This window comes from Macaca mulatta, chromosome 8 (assembly GCF_049350105.2).
Source record: "Macaca mulatta isolate MMU2019108-1 chromosome 8, T2T-MMU8v2.0, whole genome shotgun sequence".
Lineage (NCBI taxonomy): Eukaryota > Metazoa > Chordata > Mammalia > Primates > Cercopithecidae > Macaca > Macaca mulatta.
The window spans coordinates 12,888,711-12,913,533 of record NC_133413.1 but is presented as its reverse complement, the minus strand read 5'-3'; the positions used below and the strand labels follow the sequence as shown (position 1 = coordinate 12,913,533).

Genomic DNA, 24,823 nt, shown 5'->3' with positions numbered 1-24,823 from the left:
CAAGGCCCCACAGTTTCCGGAGTGGTGCATACGGATAAAGAGTCTGCCTGGGCAAAGGCTCACTCAGGGCCACAGGTGTCTGCCGGGCATGGGGACAGTCAGAAAACCTTTCTAGGTAGCGCACAGAATGGTGAGATGAAGGTCCAGTCTCTACAAAGGTGAGGGCTGACCTCACTCTTGGCATCAAGATATAACATAGTGGCTTCACAATGAAAGAAGAGTTTAAGTTTATATATATATATATATATGAGATATACACTTTTATATATATGTGTGTGTGTGTATATATATATGAGATATACACTATTAGAGCCAAGGGCAAACTGAAATAATACTCATTTCCTATATTCTCAGGACAGCTCTAAGGTGTTATCTGCTATTTTAATAACAGCTTTTAGGGGGATAAAAGAAATAATAAATCATATTCATAGTCTGTAAAATGCATCCTATTATCTTGAGGGTTAAAATATGAAAGAAATATGGCTTGCAGACTGGGTGTGGTGGCTCACACCTGTAATCCCAGCACTTTGGGAGGGTGAGGTGGATGGATCACTTGAGGTCAGGAGTTTGAGACCAGCCTGGCCAACATGGTGAAATCCCATATCTACTAAAAATACAAAAATTAGCTGGGCGTGGTGGTGCGTGCCTGTAATCCCAGCTACTAAGAAGTCTGAGGCAGGAGAATCGCTTGAGCCTGGGAGACGGAGGTTGCAGTGAGCCAAGATTGCACCACTACACTTCAGCCTGGGTGACAGAGTGAAACTTCATCTAAAAATAATAATGATAATAATGGGTTGCAGCCCTAAGAAAATGCGTACTTAGGATGTGTACCCCTCATTGAGTTCTCCGTGCCACATCACCCTAATGGCAGAGCATGGAGTGTCTGTATGCCTTTCCACACCTTGGCAGTGGGGCCAGAAAACAAACAAACAAAAAGGCAGAACAAATGCATAGGAGCAGACAAGGGGTAGAAGGCCCCAAAGGAAGCAAATTATGAGTCTTGTGTCACCGCACTCAGGTGCACAGGACATTTCCAGGGCTTCTCCTGAACAGTTAATAACCTTCTAGCTCACACTGAGCCCTTCTCTGCTTTCTCCAACCCAAGAGGGAGCAGAATAGACCCCTGAGGCTCAAACACCAGTTGCAAGCCGCTCAGATGAAGACTGGGTCTCCCTATTTCTGCTGCTGCACAGGGAGGAGGGTCTCTCTAGGGAGCAAGATGGATGGCCATGGGCTGACATTCATGCCCCAGCCTCGGTGACCAAGGCTGCATTAGTGAGCGACGGCAGGGCAAAACCTTGAATGCAACGCTCACAGGAGGACAAACTCAGCACATGCAACCTGTTGAACACAGGAGCTGAGAACCAATGGGTTCAGGCAAAGAAAAGCGCTGGGCAGCTGAACAAGACTGTGGGGTCTCTGCACCAATATCCTCCTGGGCTCTATCATCTATCATAAACTCAAGAGGAACTGGGCACGGTGGCTTATGCCTGTAATCTCAGCACTTTGGGAGGCCAAGGCGGGAGGACCACTTAAGCTCAGGAGTTCGAGACCAGCCTGGGCAACATGGCGAACCCCCAACTCTACAAGAGATACAAAAATTAGCTGGGCGTGGTGGTGCACACCTATAATCCCAGCTACTCAGGAGGCTGAGGGGAGAGGATTGCTTGAACCCAGGAGGCAGAAATTGCAGTGAGCCGAGATTGTGCCACCACACTCCCACCTGGGCTACAGAGTGAGACTGTCGCAAGTGAAAAAGAAATTCAAGAGGGGAGCGCCGTGTTTCTTAAGCTCCCCTTGCCCACTTTCCCATCTGCAGTAAGCAATCTTTGTTTCCCTGTGGTTCATCAAGATCATAGGGAGTTGTCCTTCCCATTTGCTAATGACAGGCGGGGCCCCTGGCAGCAAGGCTGAGTGAATGATTTACACCTCTTCCAGGAGGGCTAAAGTTAATAATAAATCAAGCAGTGATGGTGCAGTCTGGACCAGTCACTTTTATATGCCCACGAATTTTCCCCTCAATAGTCCGAATGGAGGATGCACAAGAAATAGCAAGCCAGAGGAAGGAAGATCCAGATGGCAGTGATTTCAGCAGGTGCTGAAACCCTGCAGTCCACAGGTCTCCCCATCCCACGCTCCCCAGGAAAGCAACGGGGACAAACGGAGGCTAGGGCAGATGATTCACTTCCTCTCCCTCCTCCCTCTAGCAGAAGAGGCTGAGAGGAGGAGGAGGATCACTTGCCATCTCCTAGATAAAAAAGGGAGGGCAAGACCACCTACTTATGGGGCTCTCAAAGGACTGTAAGCCTCAACCACCAAACTCCCAGCCTGATGAGCAGGAGAAAAGGGAGTCGTGAGCACACATCCACTTCCTGACCTTTCTGCATTCTGGGCAGCAGAAACCGTCACCAGCGAGGCGTTTGATTCTCAATTTATCATCAACACGACAGAAGCTGAGGCTGGGGGATGGGAGGGGGGTGTGATCAGAGCCCTGGTCAATGCTTTCATCAGTACCCTCAGAGACAAGGACAACCTGCCTACGTTCAGGACTCCTTCCCATCCCCAGTCCAGTTGGTCAGGGAGGTTCATAACAGATTGGTTTCCTGGCTGGTCTCTTCTTTAGACCTTAGGCTTATCTCCCCATGTCTATTGGTTTTGTCTTCCTCGTCTTTACTACAAGGCTCTCCTGATGCCACCAGTATGCCCCTTTTTGCTTCTGCCCCAATTTGAGGATGAGCAGTGGAGTGAACACTTCCCCAGCTGTCAGCCTGCCCCGCCTGAGTTTCCTCCTTTAGAAAATGGCCAATGACATCATTGTGAAGGCCCCTTGCAGCGCTAATAGTCTATAATTTCAGCTACTCTCTCCATTTTCAACCTCTCTAAACATGCATTTTATCTCAAAGCTGCCCCTGAAATCAAATAGCTCTAGGCAGATCGTTATCTTGCTTCAATTGTTCTTCCTTCTATCTCTAGTTCCCACAAATTGCCACTGGTATATTTTTCCAATCTGTGAGGAGACCAGGGATCTTTTAGCAACATAATCAGTAACACTTCTAATTCCCTAGATGACCAAAGAGAATCAAGAGGTTCTGCTTTAGACTGTATGGTAGGTCTCAGCACAAAAAACACTTCGTGTGTTCAGGCAGCTGGAAGGAAGCGATTTTCTCCTTCCTTCTGTTTTCTCTTGCTTTCCTGTGGGAGCTGTTAGTCAGTGACTTTGATCAGATCTATACCCTTTCACTACTTACCTATCATTTACTGGGTAAATCTGACAAGGGATACTATGTATTAGGAGGGAAGCTTGACTTCAAGGATTAGCACACGCGCTGATTAATTTTTCTTTATTTCTTAGATGGCTATGAGTTTGGGGCACCAAACTCAGTACTTGCTGCATTATGCACATACTCATCAGGGGCTAGCACTGCATACCCAAACATTCCCTACCCACGCCCTTGCCCAGCAGAAGTAAAGGCATGTAGCTACACAAACCTCATCAGGTGAAATACAGCTCCCTGAAATGTGGACTTTACAGGGATAACTGGGCATTATCTACACATATTACGATTTTTTTTTTCTTTTGACGAAGTGTTGCTCTTGTTGCCCAGGCTGGAGAGCAATGGTGGGATCTTAGCTCACTGCAAACTCCGCCTCCCGGGTTCAAGTGATTCTCCTGCATCAGCCTCCCAAGTAGCTGGGATTACAAGCACCCACCATCATGCCCAGCTAATTTTTTATATTTTTAGTGGAAACAGCGTTTCAACATGTTGGCCAGGCTGGTCTTGAACTCCTGACCTTCAGGTGATCCACCCACCTTGGCCTCCTGAAGTGCCAGGATTCCAGGCGTGAGCCACTGTGCCCGGCCTATTATGATTTTTGTATTCAGAAAAGATGTGCCTGGTTCTATGACAAGCATACTACATTCCAACCTAATGCATCCTTCCTCTGAGCTTACAGATCCTTAAAGCTCTCCAGGTGTGGAATTACAGCTGATGAGAGGTCAGAATTCACTCTTGGAACCCCCACCCCTGCCTCACCACCTCCAGGCCACTCCAGGCCTCTGAGGATCCTATAGTTTCTCAGGTATTAATATTCTTGGGGATACTTTGAAATAGATGCCAACATGCAGCCCTTGTAGATGAAACTGATTTCTCCACTACATGGCAAATGGTAGCTGTCTTCTGTGGAATCTGAAGGCACTCCTAAAGACCTCCTCTGGCTGATTATCTTGACTCGTACCTGGGGAACTATCTCTCCATAAACACGGCCTTAGGCAACACAGCAGCTATGTTCTTACTGTCTGCAGCAGCTGCCACATTCTGGATTAGGAAAGCCGGGAAGAACACGGAACAAAAACACCCTGACACCTAAAGTAGTTCCAAATTCACAGGCAAACCACTGGTTCAGAAAAGTCTGCCTAAAAAAATCCATCCACAACTTTAGCCAACAGCCCATATTCTTGGATGTCCCATGGGACATGAGACTAATTCAAACACATCCTGGTTTGATGCTGGTGTTGGACTGCTGTTTCCAAATTCTGCCTTACAATTAAGGGTGTAAAATGGGTAAGAGGGGAGAACATTTTTCTGGGACCTTGGCCTATGTCTCAGTTGCCTCGTTTGTAGGTTTTTAATAATTTTGCATGCTAATTGGGCCAGAGGGCTCCGAACCCCAGGTCCTAAGTTTTCCTTCCAATTTCCAATTCTGCATATAAAGGAAGTTCCTGGCTATACAGTACAACATGCTCCATGCCTTTAGTGAATGTGCTTCAGGGAAGAGAAAGCGTTTCTAGTGGGAAACTACATATCACGTATGCTGCACTGGATGGGATCTTAAAAAGACCAAGGGAAGGTGCACTAGTTTGGTGTCATTATATTTAGAAAGCAGAGACGAGAAATCAGGATTTCAGTGGTTGGGAAGAACAGCTTAACCTCTCTGCAGAAATGCAGGCCAGAAGTTCAAACATGGTACTCTGAGGTTTTCCTTATTATAGAGTCCTCTCTTCTCGCTGGGTTTTAATAGGCACTTTCATTATTCTCTGCAGCCAAAATGAGAGCTGAGTTGACAGAGGAAGTGGTCAGTCCCGTTTTGGCTCTTTCTGCGCACAGCTCTGCTGTCTGATAGCAGCTGCGTCAGAACAAATGCGGAGGCAAAGAGCAGTGTCCCAACTAAGTTTCCCCAAACCTTTAGCTTTTGTGTTTGACCATTCTCCAACTTTAAGTAAGGTAAAGCAAGTGGAATATGGATGGAGAAAACTTCACCCATACCCTGTGCCCTGTGGCCCTAGTGCAATTCCCTCATGTGAGAGGTGCGAAAACTAAAGCCATCTGCATGGGCACCTTCCAGTATCACCCAGGAAGTGGCTGTCATGCAGGTTTCTGCCAACCCCAATTAACTATTCCTGCATCAGAGAGTATGAAGGGTGGGGCCGAGGGATGCTTTGGCTTTACATGGACTTGTTCCTCTGAAGGCAAGTGTTGCAACCTCTTATTTGGTTCCACAATCAGAGCAGGCTCAACATTAAATATAGAAAAAAAACAAAAACAAAAAGCAAAGCAGGCCGGGCTCGGTGACTCACGCCTGCAATCCCGGTATTTTGGGGAGCTGAGGCAGGCAGATCACCTGAGGTCAGGAGTTTGAGAACAGCCTGGCCAACATGGTGAAACCCCATCTCTACTAAAAATACAAAAATTAGCTGGGTATAGTGGTGTGTGCGCCTGTAATCCCAGCTACTCAGGAGGCTGAGGCAAAGAATCACTTGAGCTTGGAAGTGGAGGTTGCAGTGAGCTGAGATTGCACCACTGCACTCCAGCCTTGGTGACTGAGTGAGACTCTATCTCACACACACACACACACAAAAGCATTTCTTTAAAAGAAACCTTTGCTTTTTTTCAAGAAACTAAACGTGTTCTGAAACTGGAAGCAGGTTATTAGCATTTTACAACTGGATGGAAAATGTGGCATTTGTGAGGAGTCTCTCCAGACCACTTAATCATCCCAGGAAACAATAATCAAGATGTGAATGTGATTTACATGCGAAAGAAGAGAAAGCTCTGCCTCACTTTGGAAAACAGGCTCTCGGTACCTCGAACGCCCTGCCTACAGCTCACATGTGGTCCTGGAATTGTGATCTTTCAATCTCCTGTTATAACATAATCATTAAGGGTTTTCTTCCGAGTTAGTAAAATTAAAAGTTAATTCAAAGCACTTTCCATGCCGGGCGCAGTGGCTCATGCCTGTAATCCCAGCACTTTGGGAGGCCGAGGTGAGCAGATCACTTGAGGTCAGGAGTTTGAGACCAACCTGGCCAACATGATGAAATTCCGTCTCTACTAAAAATACAAAAATTAGCCAGGCATGCTGGCATGCCTGCAGTCCTAGCTGCTGAGGCAGGAGAATTGTTTGAACCCTGAAGGTGGGGCTTGCAGTGAGCAGAGATTGTGCCACTCCAGCCTGGGCAACACAGCAAGATTCTGTCAGAAAAAAAAAAAAAAAAAAAAAGCACTTTTCAGATGCTGTGATGGAAAGTACATTGACATTTTTAGAGGATACTTTGGTAATATCTATTTAAAATACACATACAGTTTGATATGTCAGTTCCATTTCTTCTAAGGATTTATCTTATAGATTTGCTCACCAAATCATGTGAATGTATGACACAGAGTCTTACTGTAAGTCTTGCAAAAATCAGCCTAGACATGCATCAGCAAGAGAGGGATTTATAGCCAATTCATACAATGAAAAAATAAGCAGCAATTTTGAAAAACGAGGCAGTTCTAGGGGTTCTGATTTGAAAGGCCTCAAGATATGTGAAGTGCAAACATGTGTAGAACTGAATTTTATATTTGACATATGGATACACATTTTTGGGATGATACAGAAAACAATCTTAAAAGTGATGGTAGGAGCTGGGACGGGGTGTCAGAAAACTGACTTTTCATTTTAACCTTTCTCCATTGTTTGAATTTTTATAAGAAATGTATTAACTTTATTGGAGCAATAATATATGATTTAAAATTCAGTTTAATGAGGAAGGTTTAAGTTAGGTTGAAGCTTCACTTCAGTGATATTATGGCTTAGGCCACAGAAAATTTTTTTAAAAATAAATGTTTTTTTCCTTTGGGGCACTCCTATCCCTCCCCACCCTGTTCCTGGCTTGATTTTTCTCCCAGCACTCACTGCCCCTCTGACCAGTAGCTACTTTACATCTTATCTTTCTTATTGTCTATCTCTCCCTACCAGAATGTAAGCCCCTTGAAGGGACTGGGAATTATTTCCATTACTGAAACTTCAGCATCTAAAATTGTACCCAGCACAGAGTTTACACTCAACAGTATCTGTCAAATGAATGACTGAATTAATATACATTTTTAAAAAATTTGCCAGTAGTAGTCAGCTTATTGAGAAAAACCAGCTGACTACCGTCAATATATTTAATTAGTCTTCTGTATCTCTGGTTTGCCAGCTATAAAAATAAGAATGATGTCACTGCCCTGGTTCATGTATTCATGCAAGTGAGAATATCTATATGAACTGTATTTTCAGACCTCTTATCTATTGCTGGTGCCAATGGTTTCAGTTCAACAGAGAACTCTCTAATCTCCTCTAATCTCCTGGCATTCAGAAATGTTTGCTGAACTGTTGAACTGAATTTTAATGTTATCCTACATCAAAGAGGGAAATTATCTCAATGAGACATTAGGTTTGCATATTTACAAGTAACCACTTAAAGCAGAAGGGTCTCCTGATGACCATTTCTGATCATCATTTCCCTCACACATCCAACCATCCATTCCCTACAAAAACCTTCCCCTTGGCAGCCTTCATGGATCTGTCCTGACACATGCAGTCTGTCCCTCCTAAACCAAGCATAAACCAAACAACTGCTTCGACAAATTTTCCTTGCACTGAGTTGACTGGCTGTTCAATTGACTTGGACAAATGGGATAACAGATGCACTGGAGGAATATGAAATCTGATACAAGTATAAAGAGGTGAAATTAACATTGATACAAAAGTGGCATTTTGCCACTGTAACATTTAGAACAAACACCTGTTTTAAAAATGTAACAAAGTTAGAGATTTTGATTAGGTTTTCCTTACACAACTAAAACCATCCCCCCCCCCCCATAAAACTTGAATCACTAACTTTAGCCATTAACCCTGATACAAGTATAAAGAGGCAAAATTAACATTGATACAAAAGTGGCATTCTGCCACTGAAACATTTAGAATAAACACCTGTTTTAAAAATGTAACAAAGATAGAGATGTCGATTAGGTTTTCCTTATACAACTAAAACCTTCCCCGCCCTGCCACCACCCCCACCCTCCACTCCTTTGCCCCTCCCGCCATAAAACCTGAATCACTAACTTTAGCCATTAACGCTATTACATTTCCAAGAAGTTTACACAAACTACTATCATGATATGCCCTGTAATGACTTTTTCCTCCACTCATTCAGGGCAGCCTATACTGTGGATGGAAAAAGTCAATGAAACACAAAGTTTTCACTAGTGGATTCTTACTGACAAAATAAATGTAGAGTCTAATGGTATCTTTTGGCTTAATGTATAATATTAGAAAGGCAGACACTACATGCAAGTTTCAAAGAACTTCAGTGTGAACTGCTTCTGCTTCTATTTGGATCTAATCTCTCAGCTTAGGTGCTACATGCCAAATAGTAACTAAAGTTGCAATGGATAAATATTTCAGTTACAAGATAAAAGTGAGTTAAGGACCCATGGGACTGGAAGATAATTGTGCAATAACAGATCTAAGCTGCCTTGGTAAGCGGTGAGAAGTGAATGAAGGATTTCTCATATTACATGACCAGTAGTTCTGTATATTCTCCAGATTAATGATTAATGTTTAAAAGACATCAAAAAGAAAAGAGAGAGAGAGAAAGAGAGAGAGAGAGAGAGAATGTCATGCCTTTGGTCTTTTGCCAGTTTCAAAACATGGTTCCGGGTACAGAGCCATGCCCAGGGGCAGAAGATAGAAAGGTTGGCTCTCAGGGGCCAGAGTTCAGTGACAAGGTACATATCTTCTTGTTGACCTGGGAGTCCAAGTTTTGAAGTGCATTTCCACTGAACAACTAGCTTGTGATAAAGGAATACCATGGCAATGCATTCATTTTAATTCATGTTATTCAGAAATGAACATGAGAAAATGTCTGAAGAGGTTTCCCCATTGAACTCACAAACCTCCAGCATTGAAGTCACAAACCTCCAGCAGCTCTCTGTCTCCCATCTGCACAGATTGCTGTGAGAGTCATGTACAATTCAGCCCCTGCTTCCCACCAAGCTCATGTCCCATTTCCCCTTGCCGGTGTCTATTGAAGCGCGTCAGACTGGTCTCATCCTTCTCCCACGTGCACTGCCATCCCTGCGGCTTTGTTTCTCTTTTATTGTTTTCTGAACCTCTAAAGCCCTCTCCTCCTCAGCCGCTATCTCCCCAGTTCTGGCCACATTTCAGATATGATCTCTAAGTCACATGTTCTCATAAAGTCTTCCCTAAACCCTCCATCAGCCTTCATCGATTTCTCTCTCTTCTGGAAGCCTTTACAAGAAGCACTCATGTTCTGGGCTGCCCAATTTCCTACCGTATCCCATTCACCCATGTGCCATGTGTTTTAACCCTATCTTTCCTAGTTAGTTCTTAGGAACCCTGCGAGCAGACATCATGATTTACTGGTTTTGAGAAACAAAGTGGTGAAGCCATGAAGTCCAGTTCGCCTGACACCCGCTGGCTGGTGGCTGATGGTTCATTGTAGATCACTCCCCAGAAGTGGTTACAATCCCCAAGAGAGTGGATCAGAGCTGACCAGCACACGGGCTCATGGTCGAGATGCCGTGCACTCTATGGAATAATCTGCCTGTTGAATTTGTTGGACAATGGGCTGGGAAAAGGAAGAAGATAAGAGCCTAGAAAAATCTACAGAAAAAGAAAATCTGTTGTTGCTACATTCCTCCCAAATCAAGACTAAGATATTTCCTGTTTTTAAGTAAGAACTGTCAGAGGTTTCTCCTCAGAACACACCACAGACTGCTTATAACACACACTTTTGTCTCAGGCAGTACCTATTGTTTAGGCGGAAAAATGTTGCTGACAGTAAATTTGCAATAGAACCTTCCACTGTGTCATTGCCTACTGAGAAGAAATACTTTCATAGAAGTGAAAAAGGAAGCCATGTGAGTACAAGTCTAAATTCAACATGCTAACGCATGCCTGAGAGAAACACAGGAGAGGACACATACACAAAGAATGCTGAAAGGGTGAGAGGGTTTAAATATGACCCATCCAGGCCACAACTATGGAAAAGCAAGAGTTCTTTTTTAGGGATATGCCCGATGGAGGACAGACCCACCCATAGGCTTTAGAGCTTAATCCAAAAAGCAGGCTAGATGGTAGCCTAATGAAGTCTTCATGCTTAATTCAGCAAACATTATGCAAACATCTGCGTGCATGCACATGTAGATGCAAAAGAGAGAGAGAGAGAGAGAGAGAGAGAGAAATGTGTGGTTTAGGACTAATCCTGAGGACAGAAGTAGAAAGCAGGCCTGTACATAGATGGCTCATTATGGCTCATTACCCAAGCGAACAGGAGCCTTTCAACCTCATCTTCCTCCCACCATGTTGCCACGTCCACACACTTATAATTTGGAGAGGGCAATATGGATGGGTTGGCTTGCCATATATTCAGTAGATAATTTACTTCAACAGCTCCCTGGAAGAGTCTGCTTCATTGAGAAAGCAGGACCAAGACAGTAGTCCTTGCTCAGCCCTTCCAAATCCTGCAAGTAACCCACGACTGGTCTGGAAGGTCCAGGAGAATCTAAGCCTCTCCGTCAAGGTCAAGTTTGTTACCTCCATCGCTGCAGGTCCTGGAGTCTGAGGCCAGGCTGTCCGTGGAGCCGGTGGTGAAGCTGACGTGGACACCCCTGAAGGATGGACTGAGGCTCTCTGCAGAGCCCTGGCTCACTTTTTCCAAATCAGAGCTGCTCTTGTTCATTTTTAAAAGGTGCCTGGAAAAGGTAGGAACAAACAATACAAATAACTCATTCAGTTTCCATTCAGAAACCAGGCTGATGGATCATGAATCTACCATGCTCTTGAAACTGGCCAATGTCAGCAAGTTTATTTTAAAAAAAAAAAAAAGGTTTTGGGGAGAAGGTAGAGGTTCTCTTCTGAGTCCTTATGTGCAAGAATGGCAGGAGACTTCCTGAGACTCCTGAGAGGTTAGGAGAAGCGAGTCTATTAAATTTAAACAAGCACCAAAATTCTTATATGGATGGAATTGCCTTCACATTCTGACCCCATCTGCCAAAACATTTCTGTCACCTATTATATCCTGTGTAAAATCTCTACAAAGAAAAATCAAGATATTATCATACACACCAATGTATAGAGATATATAGAGATGGGGTTGTTTTTGCAAGATGCCAGGACAAATGAATTGCAAACTAGGCCTTTACAAGTGGGATTTCTTTTTTTACCTGGTACTCTTTTGCTAAAGCTTCAAAGGGTCTAGGTTGTTTCTTGGAATTAAGGAAATCTTTAAATGTGAACCAGACTTCCAGTGACATGCTTAGATAGAACCAAGTTGACATAACCCTTATTCCAGAACAATGGAACCAACCTTTGCTTTTCTATGAAATCTTTTGTTGCATCTCTAAATAGCATCACCGACAGATCAAGGACAGAAATACCAACTTCAAGAGAAAAACACTCGCATTGGAGAAAACAGTTCTATTATTAGGTTGGACGTTTAGCTTATTGATTTCTCCTTCTCACTTTCCAAGGGCCACATGAATATTCATTTCTGGTCTGATACTTTCATCAAGAAGGGAGACAGATCACACCAGGTCCAGCTCTTTCCCTGTTGGTGGAAACCCACATTTGTCTGAACTGATATTTCCTGATGACATTCCTGTTCCTACTACAGCAGATCCATATCTCAATATCTGCTATGGGAAATATACAATACAGTATTGATTTGACATCAGAATGGCCTTATTTCATGCACATGACCTTACAGTCAAGAATTTATTGGCTGTTCTTTGTGTTCAATATTGCCAGGCCTTGTTTTAATTTTCATAGGCACAGGAATCCCTTGTTTACTAACAGGAGGGTTTAAAGTTTGTTTGTTACCACAAAAAGTGCTCCTTAGAAAACACGTCCTTCTCCCCACTCCCAATCCTTAGAATTGCATTTTAAAAATGTGTTAAAGCTGTCAAATAAAGTGTGACAGTGACGGCAACGTTACGATGGCAACGTTACAACTAATCTTCACCTTTGTATCTCAGTGTCACTGTGGGAATCTTGGAAATATCACTTCCTTAGGAAATGCTATGGCAGTAGCTGATCTTTATCTAACCTGCTGGCAAAATAAAATCAAAGACAGTTTCATACAATATTCTTATATCCACATCAGATCCACCACTAATAGTTTTCTCCAAGGGAAGCCAGGATATGAAGTCATGCATAACAACTCCTCAGTCTAGGAGAGAAGTCAGCTCTGTGGTTATCCCACTACGTTGCCCCCTCCAAAGTGGTCTCTAGAGTTTCTTGGTCTTCAGGCCCAGAAAATCACTAAGGGAGAAACTCCAGCACCATGGCTACGGAGCTGGCCCAGCTTCCCATTCCACAAACTTCATGAAATGGATGTAAATAGACAAAACGAAAAAATACATAGATATGTGTATGTATGAGCATATATATTCATATACATATGCGCGCACACACACACACACACACACACACACTCTTATTTAAAGTAACAGCCACGATTAAAAGAAAGAACACTTCTCAGGTGCCAGATACAGAGGGAATGCCACACACAGGCAGTACAAGGGATACTTCAATACTAAGTGTATGTTTACTATAGGTTTCAGTAGACGTTCTTTATCAGGCTAAGCATGTTTATGTCTATTTCAAGTTTTCTAAGGTTTTGTATTTCAAAATCACTTTTGGCTATTAGGGTTTATGAAATGTCTTTTCTACATCTATGGGGAAAAAATTGTATCATGTTTCTCCTTTACTCTGTGAATGTGATGAGTTATGTTAATAGCTTTTCTTAATTAAGCCATGCTTGCACATGTTGTATGAACTTATTTTACTACACATTGCTGGATTCAGTTTTATTAATATTTAGTTTAGGATTTTTACATTTACATTCAAATAGAGGCTAGCCCATAATTTTTCTTTCTTGTCCTGTCCTTGTCCAATTTGGACATAAAGGTTAAATTAGAATTATAAAATGACAGCTGGGTGCGGTGGCTTCCTCCTGTAATCCCAGCATTTTGGGAGGCAAAGGCGGGCAGATCATTTGGGCGGCAGGAGTTCAAGACCAGCCTGCTCAACAGGCCAACCCCATCTCTACTAATCATACAAAAACTTAGCCGGGCATAGTGGCGTGTGCCTGTAATCCCAGCTACTCAGGAGACTGAGGCAGTAGAATCGCTTGAACCTGGGAGGCGGAGGTTGCAGTGAGCCAAGATGGAGCCACTGCACTCCAGCCTGGGTGACAGAGTGAAACTGTGTCTAAAAAAAAAAAAAAAAAAAAAAAAGAATTATGAAATGAATTGAGTAACTTTCACTTTTTCAATTATCTCATGTAGGTTTTTCTTTTTTTTTTTTTTTTGAGATGGAGTCTCACTCTGTTGCCCAGGCTGGAGTGCAGTGGCCGGATCTCAGCTCACTGCAAGCTCCGTCTCCTGGGTTCACACCATTCTCCTACCTCAGTCTCCCGAATAGCTGGGACTACAGGCGCCCGCCACCGCGCCCAGCTAATTTTTTGTATTTTCAGTAGAGACAGAGTTTCACTATGTTAGCCAGGATGGTCTCGATCTCTTGACATCGTGATCCGCCAGCTTACGCCTCCCAAAGCGCTGGGATTACAGGCGTGAGCCACCGCACCGGGCCTTATCTCACGTAATTTTTATAAGATAAGCATTATGTGTTCTCTGGAAGATTGCAAAAACTTGCCTATAAAACCATCAAGGACCAGTTGCTGTATAAGTGAGATCAGTAAAGATCTGGTTCTGATAAACCTAGGACCAACATTTTCAAGACAGAGACCCAAGAAACAGACTGGAGGATTAACAAGTCAATTCATGGTACTCACACCAGCTATTTATGATGTGAAGAAAGAAAGAAAGTAGAGCCATATCTCATACCATAGAGAAACATGAATTTTCAACAGAAAAGAAACACCCATTAAATTTTAAATTCATCAGAAAAAATAACAGAGAAAACTTTATGAACTTGGGGTAGGAAATAACTTTTAAAATAAGGGCTAAAAACAGCAATATAAAGAAAAAGATAAATCTGACTACTTTAAAACTTAAAACTTCTGCCTGATAACATAAAAGGCACCGTTAAAAAGTGAAAAAAACCAAACCAAAACAAAAAAAAACAAACCTTGGAGTGGCCAACTCACATCTTTGCAACCCACATAACTAATAAAGTATTGGTATGCAGAATAGAAAAAAAGTGCCTATAAATCTAAGAAACAGACAAATGACCCCATATTTAAAGTGGAAATGAACAGGCAACTCACAAATGAAACATGAAAGGCCACTCAACACATGAAAAGATGATTAAATTTATGAATGATCAGATTATAAATAAAACAGGATTTCATTTCATACCCATCAGATCGGACTGGCAATATCAGATTTTGTTAAACATCTAAGGAACTAGGAACTCTCTCACACTGTTTGTGAGACTGTAGATTGGTAAGCTCCCACACAGGACGACAATGTGATGAATCTTGCGAAGTTAAATACACACATTCCCATAATCCAATCACTCTGTTTTTGGGTATATATATTCTCGAGCAATGTCACTTAAATAACTAGGAATGAATGAATGGCTAAGTCACTTGAGTGGGTCACTAGCAGTTTATTGACCAGCAGTTTATTTTAACAAAATAGAACAGAACAGAAAATATGAAAATATATAGAAAGGATTTGTGAAACTTCGTTTTGTAAAACTTTTGTTTCAGATGTGTGTGTTTGTTGGGTCATGATATTAAATATATTTCTTACTGTTGGTCACGGTTTTTAAAAAAGGTTAAAAATTACTGCTCTAGAATATGAGTCAACAACCTTTTCCTTAAAGGGCCAGATGGTAAATATTTTAGGCTCATGAACCATAAGGACTCTGTTGCAACTACAGAACTCTGCTGTTGTAGCTGGAAAGCCACCATAGAAATTAGTGGCATGAGGCCAGGCGCGGTGGCTCAAGCCTGTAATCCCAGCACTTTGGGAGGCTGAGACGGGCGAATCACAAGGTCAGGAGATTGAGACCATCCTGGCTAACACGGTGAAACCCCGTCTCTACTAAAAAATACAAAAAACTAGCCGGGTGAGGTGGCGGACGCCTGTAGTCCCAGCTACTTGGGAGGCTGAGGCAGGAGAATGGCGTAAACCTGGGAGGCGGAGCTTGCAGTGAGCTGAGATCCGGCCACTGCACCCCAGCCTGGGCGACAAAGCGAGACTCTGTCTCAAAAAAAAAAAAAAAAAAAGAAATTAGTGGCATGTTTTCTAATAAAGCTTTATTTACAAAAACAGATGGCTGGCATGTGGGCAATCAGTTACTGGTTGGTCTTGACCAGCCTTGTCCAGTAGAATTATAATGCAAGTCATACATATAATTTAAAATTTTCTAGTAGCCACATTTAAAAAATATAAAATAAATGGGAAAAAATAATTTTAGTAATATATTTTAACATCATGTATTCAAAATATTGTCATTTTAATCTGTAATCAGTATAACCTATATCAATTATTAATGAGATATTCCATATATTTTTTTCATTCTAAGTCTTTAAAATGTGGCATGCATTTTATATTTACACACATTGCAATTCTGACTAACCACATTTTAAACTAGTGGCTACCACACTGTGCAGTACAGAGCAAGAGAAACTCTTATAAGTGGAGAAAGGTGTTCACAATGTTACAAATAGCAAATAACCTTGTAAACTGTTAAACCGTGCTTCAACAAAAGAATGAACACATTGTGTATAGTCTTTTAGTGGGATGCTTTATAGCAGTCAAAAAAAATGAACTGGATTTTAGGGTAGCAATATGAAAGAATATCTTAAAATGCTGAGTATTAAAAGTAATTTACTTTTAAAAAGCTCAAGTAAAGTGTGATGCCATTTGTATACAGATTAAAAACATGTAAGGATACATACAGATTTTATGGAGCATGTAATAAAATGTAAATAGTACTCATCAACTTCAAGACAGTGATTGCTCTGGGTAGCAATGGGAGGTTGAAATGGGAATTGGATAGGGAGGGATCTTCCACAGTAGCAGTAATAGTTTATTTTTAAAAATTCTGAAGCAAATGGCAAAATGTTAATATTTGAAAAATCTCAGGGAACACCTGCAGGTCAGTTAAATTATTATCTGAACTTCATTGCATGCTTGGAATATTTGATACACTAAAAATGAAAATTTCTAGTGAGAAAGCAAATCACAGGGCCTGAATGAGGGCAGGGGGTGACTGCTCCTGTTGATCTGTTGTTGTGCCTCTGGGAGGCAAGGAACACACAAAATAACACAGTGGGATTTCCATCAGACCCCTGAGTGGGAACAGGTAGTCTCAACGAGGGTTGGTTTCACTACAGAGCACCGCTGTGGCTGGAAACAGTTGCATCATAGACCTAACTACTCTTTTAAGACTTGGGAGTTAACGCTTCTGTCTATAGTTATTATGAGGCAGAAGTCACCGCTGTCAAAACTCTCATCAAGTGAATGCAGACAAAATTAGTCTATCCCTGTAATTACAGGATAAATTATCCGCAGGGTGTGTGTGTGTGTGTGTGTGTGTGTGTGTGTGTGTGTGTGTGTGTATTAGGGAGGAAGGGAGCCTCCCAAAGTGGACTTTGGTAAATCTTAGTTTCTAAGCCACAAGTGGAATTTTCATGACTTTTGGGATCTAACCGCTGCTTCTTTACTGGAAAAGCTCGAGAAATCCAGGTATCCTGCCAGGTCACTAAAACCCAATAGGTGACCAGGCATGGTGGCCCAAGCCTGTAATCCCAGCACGTTAGGAGGCTGAGGTGGGAGGATCACTTGAGCCTGGAAGTTTGAGACCAGCCTAAGCAACATAGTGAGACCCTGTCTCTATAAAAAAAGAAAAAAAGAAAGAAAGAAAGAAAAAGAAAATCAGAAATCAGTAGGCATTTGGAATGCTCTGTTGTAAATGGGGATATAACATGTCTTCTAATACACATGTACGTGACCCTTTTGCTTAATAGCAAAATCTTAAGGCTGGACACAATGGCTCACACCTGTAATCCCAGCATTTTGGGAGGCAGAGGCAGGTGGATCACTTGAGGCCAGGAGTTCAAGACCACCCTGGCCAACATGGTAAAACCCCGTCTCCACTAAAAACAAACCAAAAACTTAGCTGGGCATGGTGGTGCATGTCTGTAGTCCCAGCTACTCAGGAGACTAAGGCAGGAGAATCACTTGAATCCAGGAGGTGGAGGTTGCAGTGAGCTGAGATGATGCCACTGCACTCCAGCCTGGGTGACAGAGTGAGACTCTGTCTCAAAAATAAAATAAAATAAAATAAAATAAAATAAAATAAAACCTTACAACGGATGACTCTTTCCTATGAACTACATTAAAAAGCATCTGCCCTGGAAACCTGTACAATCTGTACTTTTTGAGAACTGCCACTTTAATGAGGGCATGAGCAAAACCACATCAAATTTAAAAATGAAAAGGAAGCTTGCCATCAAAGCACAGACTTACAATCAAGTTGTTTTTGTGTCTTTACACTGCGTGTAAAACAGACTTCTTAAGAATCCCTGGAAAAGGCTTACTATTGCAAAGGTGACTTCTCCGAGCCCTAATGGATTGTTCTATCAGACGTGAAGCCAAATGACAATGAGTGTACTCAACACGGTATAGCAAGGCTACTTCGTTTTTTTAAAGGCACTTTTCCCTCATTAATAATACTTTGATCTGTCTTTCACAAAACTGGTGCAAACCATCTGCAAAATACTTCCACGGACAAAAACCTCATACTCCAGTCTTTTGTCTCTGGTTGGTGAATAACATTCTTATCAGCTACAGTGAGAGTACAGTCTCCACAGATGTCTTCGCTCACGTAGTGTGATAAAAGCCGTCTTGTGCTTAACCTCAAACTTCCTTTCTGCCTCCCACTGTTGATTACATACAGTCCAGGCGGGCAGGGTGAAATGTACAGGCCAGTGGCACAGCGTCCTCGGAGCCCCAGCCCTGCAGCTGCTGCCCAGTGTTTTGAGAATAGCTTTTCCCTCCATTGTCCTTAGAGAGAGAGGTCTTGCCAGAGTGGTCTCCATACTATGTTGGTAGAAAGCTGGAAAAAAAAGACTCCAGCCGGAAGAGCCATCTGCTAGACTTCCTCATTTGTAGGAACAAGCCTCATCTAAAAATACCCTTGAAGCTTTCAGAATGAGAGCTTTCAGAATGCCCACAATCCTTAACGGATGCCGGGCCCCAGTGTGCAGCAGAGAGTGAATCTCAGACTTTCCGTGGCTGCTAGAATCCTCATATGACAGCAATATTCAAAGTGTGATTGAGGCCAATTTTCATTCTCACTGCCCCTGACTTTTGTTCGGTGCACATACATTTGGCCGAGAGCTTTCTGCCACTGGAGCGGAACCTTTGAAAACCCACATAGTGCCAGCGTGCAGTTTCAGACGGGCTCTCTAAATCCCAGCATGCATTCACACCACTGGCTCTTGGGATTGGTCAAATGTACTAGTAAGTTTAGCCAAAGGATCTGGAGAAGATCTAAAGGAAAGTTTTAGAGAATCAAATGAATGCTCTGAAAGCACGAACAAGCTTTTAAAAAGTCTATACATGCTTTTTCAATTAAGAAGAAGAAAGGAAAAGACTGGTTTTAAACTCAAACAACCAATAATTGTCTTAATCAAAGACTTGAGAACCTCTTACCATTCTAGACTCGGGCCCGTGGTGCCGTCCTCATCAGTGAGGCCTCCCCGGCCTTGTGACCAGCTGGGACAGTGACTTCAGGGTCCCAAGGGGCAGCCCTTGGGTGTGAAGAGCGAGCTTCAGAGGCAGCTGGAATGCTTCTCCAGGCTGCTGTGAATTCACCAGCTCAGAGCTCTCTGTTTCCCTTCAGTTCCTCTCTGACTTTTCTATAAAATGCACTTCCTGCAAAAGCACAGGAAAACAGGGACGGCTCTGCCTCTCTGACCTGCAGCTTTCAATCTCCAATTGTCTTATTTGGCTCCATGATTCAAAGCAATTCAAATATGCTCTAGAATACAGTAAGTTTCTCTCCATTTATTCTCTACTATTTAGCCACTCACTAAAGTCAAAATCGTTAAGCAAATCAAGTTTTCTTGGTGGATAAGAACACCCTGTTTTTAACTTACCATATGCCTGTATTACCTGCGGTGGATCTTCCTCCTTGTCTATCCTCAATACCTTTCCCAGACTTTTCAGCATTAAGTCTACTTTGTGCCAAGTACTGTTAGGTGTTGGGGATACAATGGTTAACAGAACTGACAAGATCCCTGTGCTTGAACAAACCTACAGACCTAGAAGAGAAATATTTATCAAGCTCCTCTAGTGAGAGACCAATTAACATCTTCTTTTTAATTTTTTTTTTTTTTTTTTGAGGCAGTCTCACTCTGTCACCCAGGCTGGAGTGCAGTGGCATGATCTCAGCTCTCTACAACCTCTGTCACCCAGGCTGGAGTGCAGTGGCATGATCTTGGCTCACTACAACTTCTGCCTCCCAGGTTCAAGATATTCTCATGCTTCAGCCTCCCGTGTGTCTGGGACTACAGGTGCACGCCACCACACCCGGCTAAGTTTTGTATTTTTAATAGAGACAGGGTTTCTTCATGTTGGCTAGGCTGGTCTCGAACTCCTGAGCCGAAGTAATCTACCTGCCTCGGGTTTTCAAAGTGCTGGGATTACAGGCATGAGCCACTGAACCCAGCAAGCCACATCTTCAGAGGATATTTGCAACCTTGGTAAAAGCACCCTGACTCAAAATCTTTGTAAAATACTGTTCTCATAATGATGGACGATCCTGTAAGAGTCGTACCTGGCACTCCTATAAGGATTCTCTCTAGCTTGGCCACCATGTTGGATTGACTCAGGTCCTCTGCAGTGGCAGAAACACACATCTCAGATTTTCTTTGACAATCTCAATTTCAAATATTCCCCCTATAGTCTATTCCTTCAATTGTATGCATTCCAACACATTCCTAGATTTCTGGTTTAGAAAACAAAGTATCACCATTTTGGTTAACATACTGCTACTTCCCCTCCTAACTCCTCTGTTCCAAGCAGCCTCGTCTTTGTCTTCTGATTGTCTCCAAAGCACCAAAGTGCTCCTTCTTTTTTAGAGAATCCTAAGCATGGCTCCGAGGAAATGCTCCTGTCTGCCTTTCAAACCATCTCCATCCTCAAGACCCAGCATCAGTTTCACTTACCTACAAATTCCTCCCCAACTATTTCAGTCTTCTCTGACCCTTCTCATCCTTCTGGAACTCACACTGCACTGAGTCTGAATCACATCACTGAGCATTTGGTTATAACCCTGGTTAAATTATTCTAATTGTTTGATGTGAAATAGACTTGTAACCATCCCAAAATTATAAATGGTTTGAGGAGCTGTGTCACAGTCGAGACGTGCTGGAACACAGAGTCATTATTAAATAGTTCTTGATTAAGTTTATCTGCCTCTGTTTTGAGGCCACGGTGACATCTGGGAGAATAAATGTTTCTTTTAAGAAAGAATTACACTTGCCCAGCAAAACTTGCAAAAGGCAGGAACACAGAGCAACTGATAACCATCAAGAATACTGGATTCAACAGCTGAAACTTCCTCATATCTACTTGGTTGGTGCAAAAGTAATTGTGTTTTTTGCTATTACTACAAAAACACCCGTTCTAACATATTCTGAATTTTCACAAATCTTGTAGTTTTAAAATGCTTTTTTATCCAGAAGAGAGGATGAGAAAGGCAGATAACTAAGCTGGGGAGGTTGCTATTATTATTATTATATTTATTTTTTTTTTGAGACGGAGTCTTGCTCTGTCACCCAGGCTGGAGTGCAGTGGCGCGATCTCGGCTCCACCTCCCGGGTTCACGCCATTCTCATGCCTCAGCCTCATGAGTAGCTGGTACTACAGGCGCCTGTCACCACGCCCGGCTATATTTTTGTATTTTTAGTAAAGATGGGGTTTCACCGTGTTAGCCAGGATACTCTCGATCTCCTGACCTCGTGATCCACCTGCCTCAGCCTCCCAAAGTGCTGAGATTACAGATGTCAGCCACCGTGCCTGGCCAGTTTCTATTATTTTTATCATTGGAGATTTTTGATGAAGATGCTAAGGGAGCTATTTTGCAAATGCCTAAATGCCACCTGAAAAAACTGATAGGGCCAATCTGCTCTGGGGGGATGTTTTCTCCCCGCTGATTTATTAGCATGCATAAAAATAGGAAATCAGTTTCATCTTTGGTCAGATGACCTTTGTGGTCCCCAGGGTGCAGGCCTGTTCATTTGCATTTTCAGTTAATGCACTAGTGACTCTTCTGAAGCTCTGCAAGTTTAAAAGCCCTTTGTTTCAACTTCACACTCAGTAGAAACCATTTAACACAGGAATAAAGTCATAGTTACATTAAAAGATAGGAAAATACACACACACACAAACACACACCACACAAACACACATACATGCACACACACACATTTGGGTTACTGGTTGGTTTCAGTCAAGGATAAAAATTCTTAAATTGGTCAGATGGAAGTCTGCCCTGACTACATACAGATATACTTTAGGATGAGAGATACAAACAGTTTTTAAAGATGACCATTCAGATTTCAGAAAAGCAAGTCTTTTATTTGTGACCCCAGCCTACACAGTGGTGGAGTTTTCCAAAGAAGCGCTGGGCTGCCTGCTGCAGGAGTGAGGATGGCAGACGTTTAGGGGTATACAGGTGCGGAGGTTTCAGCTGAGGCTGCAGACAGGGAGAGGGAGCTGCTGTTGAGCAGGTAAGAGAGTGATGAAGAACTCATAGCTTGGCTCCATCACCCTTGTACAGTACACTTTCATCTCTAAAATGATCACCTAAGAACAACGTGTTCCAACTCATGGCCTGGAGAGTCAAGGAGGAAACTCACATCTGTTCACACAAGAGGAGCAGATGGGAAGAGAAGGAGATGAAAAGAGAAAAAGTGGGAACTAAAGACAGAGTAACTGCAATCCACAAAAGGGCCTCTCCTACCAGCTGCCTTGCCTATAGGCAAGCACAGTGTCCCAGGGCCCTCAGGAGCTACTGGGAAGAACAATGATGCTAGCGGTTGAATAACTTCCTAGACGGATTTCAAAGTCACCAAGGATGGCCAATGGTGTGCTGGTTAAGAGCATGAACACTGCTGCTTCACTGCCTGGGTTCGGGTCCTGACTCACTGCTTACTGGCTGTGTGTTTTGGAAAAGGCCCTTAATCTCTCTCTGTTTCAGTTTCCCATCTATAAAATCTGGATAATGACAATACATACCCCATGCAGTTATGAGAAAGATTCAATGAGTTAATATTTATAAACTGCTAAAAACAGCACCATGTATATAGAAAGTGCTGGTTAAATGGATGGATGGATGGATGGATGAATAGATCAATGGGTGGATAAACAGGCAGACAGAGGACTTCTGCAGTCTCCAGTAAACTGAGTGTATTAGTTTGTTCTCATATTGCTATAAAAAAATACCTGGGACCGGGTAATGTATAAAGAAAATAGGTTAATTGGCTCATGGTTCCACAGGCTGTACAGGAAGCATGATGTTGGCATATGGTGGGCTTCTGGGGAGGCCTCATGAAACTTACAAACATGGCAGAAGGCAAATGGGGAGTGAGCACTTCACATGGCAAGAGTAGGAGGAAGAGAGTAAGGGAGGTGTCACACACTCTTTTGAACAACTGGATCTCATGAGAACCCTACCATGAGAACAGCACTAAAGGGGGAAATCTGCTCACATGATCAAATCACCTCCCGCCAGACCCCACCTCCAATACTGGGGATGATAATTCAACATGAGATTTAGGTGGGGACACAGATACAAACCATATGACTGAATAATCTTTTTGCTTCGACAGAAGCAGAAATCTTCAGATAGTCTAGAGGTTCACCCTACCTTGATGTCTCTACTTTTACTACAACATTTAAAAGATCTGCAAGGAAAGATAAATAGAGTGATGCTTTGAGGACATGCATTATTCTAAAATCACAAGAAAGAGTTGATTTGTCCATTGACCAGACCTCATTTTGAATTTCAAGAACTAGATAATTTATACTATAGCTCTAGATCCAGGAGTTGACATATTCCTCAGCTAATCAGGTTGTTTAGCTCTATCACTTCCCTTTCAGTATATGAAAATCTAGAAAGAGAACAACCTATTTAATTACATCAGCTTGCCTTCCCCTTGCAAAAAAGAATCTCCCATGAGTATCCTTAGCCTCCTAGAATTTTCCTTTCTCCCTTCACACCATCTCCTCATCCCCCAGCACACACCTACTTTGTTTAGTTAAAACTACTTTGTTTAGTTAAACAAAAACACTAGTGAGTTGTTACCCACTTGTGAGTCACTGCAGTCCTGGGCCTGATCGATTCCTATTGAAATCCCACCAAGATCTACTGTGCTTGACCAGAATCTTTGTGTTTCTAGACTAATGGTTTTGGTGACCTTGCTTTCAGAATTCTCAGACCCCACTTTTCTTGATTTGGTGAATATTTCAAATTCACTTTGTTGACCCAGCTTCAGTGTATTTTATAATAGACTTCATTTCTACCCACCTAGCTTGGGAGGTTATTTGGACCAAAGCTCTTAGGATGAGCTACTTTGCCATTCTTCATGCTGGGGCAGACTTTTGCCCAATAAGGACCAGACACCATCACAGGTTCTCTCCACACTCCCTGATCAATTCTTCACTCTCTTATCTGTATCTCAACAGGTCCAGCTCCCAGACTCAGTTGACCTCCCCATTCTGGATATCCCCAAGCATTTTCCATCCTCATTCCTGTACCAGGCAGCCCAGTGCTTCTCCAGGAAAGTCCACAACTATGCAGATTGGGGCCACAATTAATTCATACTAGCTCTCAGGGCTCCCTGGTAATGCTTGTACTTGACCCAAATCAGCTGTTCCAAGCATTCGTCACTTTTATTCATCTTCTTAGTCACCATACTCACCTCTCAGGTAAGTCCTCTCTCTATCTCTCCATGACTCATAGTTTCTTTTCCTGTTAGTTCTTAAGTGCAGAGAAGTGAGATGATCATATGTCTAATTAATGATACATTTTTACATTGGTCTGCATTATTTTAGTTTTTCCCTTCATCTCTAGCCCTACTCTAATTACCCACTTTCCCAATATCTCACTTTTAGGTATACACACTATATTTGGTATATCTGTTTATTTGTTGTATATCTTGAGTTTTTCTTTGAATAAAGATTTTATACCTGCTTACAAAAAATCCATTTTAGCTTTAAGGGCATGCATAAGCTGAAGGTGAAGGAATGGAAGAAGATATTCCATGTAAATAATAACCAAAAGAGAGCAGAGGTGGCAATATTTATATGAGACAAAATAGACTCCAAGTCAAAAATGGTTACAAGAGACAAAGAAGGGGATCATTTAATAATAAAGGGGGTAATTTATCAAGAGGACATAACACTTGTAAATACATATTTACAAACATTATAGTATCTAAATATAAAAGGCAAATATTAATGAACATAAAAGAAGAAATAGATAGAAATATAATTATAGTAGG

The 24,823-nt window shown here is 42.3% G+C and overlaps 1 protein-coding gene across 1 annotated transcript in view; it reads right to left on the bottom strand.

Annotated features, from left to right (window-relative positions):
* Positions 1–24,823, bottom strand: part of PRAG1 (PEAK1 related, kinase-activating pseudokinase 1) — a 66,443-nt gene that overhangs the window by 11,833 nt on the left and 29,787 nt on the right. The window contains exon 4 of the mRNA XM_015144776.3: positions 10,867–11,024. Coding sequence (XP_015000262.3) covers positions 10,867–11,024 — 158 coding nt within the window. The remainder of the gene's footprint in view (positions 1–10,866; positions 11,025–24,823) is intronic.